The 5,965-nt window shown below is 40.2% G+C and overlaps 1 protein-coding gene across 2 annotated transcripts in view; it reads right to left on the bottom strand.

Moving 5' to 3' along the window:
* Window positions 1-4,645, bottom strand: part of RIMOC1 (RAB7A interacting MON1-CCZ1 complex subunit 1) — an 18,710-nt gene extending 14,065 nt beyond the window's left edge. The window contains exons 1-2 of one of the 2 annotated variants that reach the window (XM_081826069.1): window positions 4,380-4,645; window positions 770-876 (exon numbers count right to left, since the gene is read on the bottom strand). In XM_081826069.1, coding sequence (XP_081682195.1) covers window positions 770-876; window positions 4,380-4,479 — 207 coding nt within the window. In that variant the 5' untranslated portion in view covers window positions 4,480-4,645. The remainder of the gene's footprint in view (window positions 1-769; window positions 877-4,379) is intronic. The other variant, XM_081826070.1, reaches the window with a different exon arrangement.
* Window positions 4,646-5,965: the final 1,320 nt, after the last annotated feature.

Genomic DNA, 5,965 nt, shown 5'->3' with positions numbered 1-5,965 from the left:
CGCCTGGGTGGCTCAGTTGGTTGAGCGACTGCCTTCGGCTCAGGTCATGATCCCAGGGTCCTGGGATCGAGTCCCACATCGGGCTCCCTGCTCTGCGGGGAGCCTGCTTCTCCCTCTCCCACTCCCCCTGCTTGTGTTCCCTCTCTCGCTGTGTCTCTCTCTGTCAAATAAATAAATAAAATCTTTAAAAAAAAAAAAAAAAAATGGGGGTGGGGACACAGAAAAATCTTATAGACCTACATGACAATAGCAGGAGAGTCGTGTTGAGAATCCCAAGAAAAGATGAATTTCAGGGGAAAAAAAACAATCAGGGACTTCACAGAGACCTTCATTCCCTCTTAATAACCTTCAAGAACTTGGAAATTACATATATTAGTGTTTTGCTTAATTCTATATAAAGGGAAGCAGTTCTGTTATCCCCAAGATTTTTTTCCTTAACACATTAGATAATAAATCTTACTTTTCTGTATATTGCCTCAAAGTTTCAAGTCTCTATGTTTTATATACACAGGTTTTTTTGACGAAAATTAAACACTTTATTTTTATTTTAAAGTTTTTGTTTTTAAGTAATCTCTACACCCAACCTGGTGCTCTAACTTACAACCCCGAGATGAAGAGTTGCATACTCTACTGAGTCAACCAGGTGCCCCAAAATCAAACACTTTAAATAGAGAATAAACTGGTTTCGCTACACCTAAACTTTAGAGTCAGTCATCTTATATAAGCAATCTTCTCCATAACATGTCAGAAACCACATCTGTTTCAGTACCTGTGTATAAAGTTCTAGAAGATTTGATGGATTTGAACATTCTTTGTCTTCTCCACAAAGAAGTTTCAATTTTTCTAGAGCTGCAGAGGCCCGAATTAAAAAGTGATCTGTAAGAGATAAAAATGTGAAGATTATTTCATATAGTTTCAAAGTGTTAAACAAAAATGGTGTATCTGAAATATTATGTTACAGCATTGAAGAAGCAGCATGGTAGTAATATCTTTTGTAAAACATGAAGTATGTCATAATGCCCAATACTTCTTAACAAATTTATCATGGTAATTTATTCTGAAAAGCTAGAATGAACTTCCTAGGTCCAGCTATCATTTCATAAATGCAATTTGTATTTTCATTTTCATAATGCTGCTTTTATGATGTTCATATGCAATGTTTAAGTAATAAATTTAAAACTTTTATTGGAATAGTACAAATACACATAAATCTACAGAAAGGTCTTCCACTGAACTTATAATTCCATAAATGTATTTTCTAAAACATGATTAAATCAAATGCCTCATAAAAAGTAAGCTCTGAGCAATTATAACTTTATCCTGTGCTTATGTATTTATGTATGTAAGTAGCTGTTACAATTACAATCCACCTGCATTTTTTTTTTTTTTAAGATTTTTATTTATTTGTCAGAGAGAGAGAGAGCACAAGCAGGGGGAGCAGCAGAGGGAGAGGGAGAAGCAGGCTCCTCACTGAGCAAGGAGCCCGATGTGGGACTCGATCTCAGGACCCTGAGATCATGACCTGAGCCGAAGGCAGACGCTTAACGACTGAGCCACCCAGGTGTCCCCCACCTGCATATTTTATTCCTTTAAAAACCTAGAAATGGAATTACCTAATTCCTTCAAAGAAGGAACTGAGTATTCTAATATGTCCTCTAAAAACAATTCACCCTCCCTCCCCTCTACATTGTCTAATTTCTCCCCTTTCTCTAATGTCATATTCCCTTTGCTTCTATGGTTTCACTTTTTCTTATGGATTTTTCCTCCATAACCTACAAAGTGTCCATACCAAGGTGCTATCTATCTACCCTTCTGCACCATCTCATGTCAAATTTAGACACCAAAGTCCTTGAGTTTGTCCCTCTGTGCTTCCCTTCTGAAATATATACCCTTTCCAACACTAGCCAATGGACAGAAAATGTAATACTTGGTGCAGGCCCATCTGATCCAGCTTTAGCACTTACACAAATAGATAAGCTGTTCACTGTTGAAGTAAAGGCACCACCAGCTTTAGTTATGTCTGCTGGTAATCATACTATGACCTTAAGTTTTCCTAGGGAAGGCCTAATCTGTATCTAAACCAGACTGATTGCTTTTAAAGTCCACTATTCACCTGAATTGCCCTCCCATCTCTCCTCAGCCCTGAAGTAGCATCTATACAACCCAGAAAAAAATATTCTACTGTGAAGTGAAATTGTATGGAATACGGCACTCCTTATGTGCTTCTTTAGAAACTGAGTTGATATTTTCTTCTTTAAATTGCAAGATTATTTTAAATGTAAAGACTTGACCTGAATTCAGTAAACCATTGCTGAAGGAGTAGCTCACATAAACTTGTAAGTACAGGGGAGGGGGTTACGGCTCACATTTTAGCAAACTTTTATAAAATGCAATACTTTTACTGGAACCATTCAGTCAAAGAAATGATTGGCAAGGCAAAGACAAGTGATTCTTACATAATCCTGAAAAAAGTCCCTCTCATGACATACTTCCATATAGTAAACACATTGTGTTTGTACAATGAGAAATAAACAAAAACTGACTCAATAATAAACAGAGCATTCTTGGAATATGTGGCTGCATCTGATCTAATCTGAAGTAGAAAATAGGAACTATCAATCCCTATAACCTAATATAAATACATAGTTGCTACATTAAAGGGCACATTTTGAGTGAATATTATTTTTGTTGTGTGAAAAAGAATGCCAAGTTCAGGGGCACCTGGGTGGCTCAGTCAGTTAAGCATCCGCCTTCTGCCCAGGTCATGATCTCTGCTTCTCCCTCTCCCTCTGCCACTCCCCCTCCGCTCTTGCTCTGTCTCTTGCTTTCTCACTCTCAAATAAAATCTTAAAAAAAAAAGAATGCCAAGTTCAGTTCAAACATGAAACCATGTTTTAATTAAACTTCATAAAATAAGAAAATCTTGCTATTAATACTGATTAACAGCTCATAACATGGATCACTATCATTTTAATTTTAGTAAATTTTCACAACTTTAAAGTCTTCCAACAAGGAGCGCCTGGCTAGCTCAGCTGGTAGAGCATGCGACTCTTGATCTTACGGTTGTAGGTTCGAGCCCCATGTTGTGTGTAGAGATTACTTAAAAATAAAATCTTTAATAAAAATGAATAAAGTCTCCCAACAAAAATATGTAGCACTTTACTTTTACTTCCACCCCTCATTCTAGTCTGGATAAAAGAACTCTTCCATGGGCAAATGAGAAGGGCTTTCGGGTTCAGTGATAAATGAATAAAAAACACTGTTTGATCTCTTTAGACTGATTTAAATGGAGCTGGGGTGGGGTGGAGATCACTGTAATGTAATGTAAGGTAACCTGGATACACTTCCAGGTAATAGCCACTACAGTCCATAAACTATTGTCATGAATCCTGGTATTTGCTTACCACACATTGAAAAAGAAATCTTCAGGGTGATCTGTGGGTTTTGAAGAACATACTCCTAAGAAAAGATAAGCCAGCAAATAATCTTCACTGGAACTTGAGCCATTTCATTGTGGACCCTACTCAATAAATTCACCAACAATCAATCATCTGGCAAAATGTTCCACTACTATTTTCCTTAAGTCTGATGACAATGAGTCAGTCCACAAGAATTTAAAAACCTATTTGTAGTAAAGGCTCAAAACTCAAAAATAATAGGAAGCTGAAATGTAATAAAAGAGAATTGGACTTAAAACTAAAAGTCGAAGTAAATAAATAAATAAATAATAAAAAATAAAAGTCCAGGTAATTCTCTAAGCCAGTCTGTCCTAAGGAAACCACTTAGACTATTTCCAAACAAGTGTTCTAACACTAACAGAGCCCTCGTGAGAATTGAGGTGATGTATATGGAAGAATCATCCAAACTATACCAGTGTAAAGCTCTGCTGTAGAATACTATTTACAGTTGGGTTTAGAATCCAAAACAGAAGATGGAAATTTATAACGCAGCAATGAAAAAGTGTAACTGTTATGCATGCCTACCTATCTTTACTGCACCCAAAACAACCATTACTTATTTGTGAACTATCAGTCAGCTTCAACCACTCATTTAAACTTTTGTACTTTTATCCAGACTTTAACCTTTTCCCAGTTGCTATCAAGATAAAGAAGAGCAGCACGGATTTGACTGAGATGTAAGAGGTTTTCATAGGTTATGAAAAATGCAGTTTCGACGCAAATGCCTTGGCATAAGGCAACGTGAGTTCCTGGGGGTGGACAACCTACCCTGCAGCGAGGGTCAGAAGCGCAACACCTTGGGTAGCTCTGGTCTGGGCGCTATACGGACCATAGGCCGAAGCCTCCAAGACCCTACTGGCGTAGAGTGCCAGCTTTGAAATACCGCCAGCCCGCCCGCCCCCCTCTCCTCCGCTCCCTCACCATCTTCGCCGGCAGCTTCGCTAAGCTGCTGTATGTGGGCCTGAGCCAGGTCCCCGAGCTCTTCCACTCGCCTCACCACGCTGGAACCTGCGGCCGCCATGGCCACAACGGGCGGGCGCGCCCCAGCCACGTGACTGCGCCTGCCCGCGGTCAGCTGATCCCCCGGCGCAGGCGGAGCGTGAGGGCGGAGCTCGTTCGGTTGGTGGGAGGAAACCCCAGCTCCGTAAGGGGGCTTGCACAGGCCGGTAAAAGTGGTTACTGTTTATTTTCTTCCTCTCTGTCTTCCCCTCCCTCCCACAATCCGGAATAATAGGGATACGTTGGGGGCGGGCATGACGTCAGGGCACGCCTTTCTCCCGCCCCCTCCTCTAAACCAATCGGGAGCTCTTCACGCCCTCACGTTGGTCCAATGGGAAGCCCCATTTTCTCGGCGGGGCGCTGGGTGGATACGACTGGCTGGTGGTGTTTGGCTGGCCGACCTCGCTGTTGGGTCTCTTGCCCGCGCTGCAGCTGTAGTCTATACGGCAGACGGGAAGGTCCGGAATTAGGATTGTCCCCTTTTGGCCTTGGAGTGAGGGCGTTGCCTAAAATAAAATGATTATAACCCATTGGTCAGAAATGGAAAGCCTGACAGCCCCCTTGCAAGCACATAGAAGTCTTCATGAGGTTATTGTGTGTCTGGGTGGGGAGCTCCAAACACTAGTGCGCGTTCCTAGTCTACGTGTTGGAGTGTCGCTTTTCCAAATCTTAATTTTAGCACCTGGGTTTGTTTTATTTCTGAACTGCGTTGGCTAGGTCGTACTTACGTACTTTAACCGTCTCGCGTCCAGTAGTACCAAAATTTTACATTTACAAAAAGTTCCATCACCACACATCTCAACCCTCAATGTGCTCATGTGTGAAGTTCATCCTCTCGAGAGTGAATTTCAAAGCACTTAGTCAAACGAGTCTAATTTCTACTTTTCATTCTCTATATTCTTGCCTCTTGTCAAACAAATCTTAACTAGAGTTTTGTTTCTCAATTTGACAAAGTACATCTTGAAAAATCTCTATCTTACTTTTTATGAAAGGTAGTTTTTCATTTAATAGGCAATACTAAAAATAGGGAAATAGTGTGTTGTGATTTATGTGATTGATCACAATGGCTTCCTGGCTGACCTTTGTAACAACAGTTTCTTTCTTCTTCAGTTGACCCTAAACATAGGGGATGGACAGGAATCATGTATTAATTTTCTTTCCTCGGTGCCTTCTACAGTGCCTGGCACATAATGAGTATTGAGAAGATGTTTATTAGTTTAAAATTCCATGTTATCTTGTCAGTATATTACTCTCTAATCAGGAATGTAAAGGCCAGGAAGGTTGCATTATATGATCAATGTGGCTAAAGAAGCAAAACTCTAATAAGCATTTGACACTTCAGTGTATATTTTAAATAAATTTACAATTCCAATAATTCATTCAACAACCATGGACTTTTAGTAGGAAGCATACTTGACACTGGGAATTATCGCTCAACAGATAACTCAAGAGTGTGTGTGTCTTCAGAGAGAGTTGGAAGGGATGTGAGAGCACGTAGTACACCCCTT

This window comes from Leptonychotes weddellii, chromosome 7 (genome assembly GCF_054177405.1).
Source record: "Leptonychotes weddellii isolate Sample4059 chromosome 7, ASM5417740v2, whole genome shotgun sequence".
NCBI classification, from domain to species: domain Eukaryota; kingdom Metazoa; phylum Chordata; class Mammalia; order Carnivora; family Phocidae; genus Leptonychotes; species Leptonychotes weddellii.
Note: the sequence above shows the minus strand (reverse complement) of the source record. Positions and strands in the feature narration are given on the sequence as shown.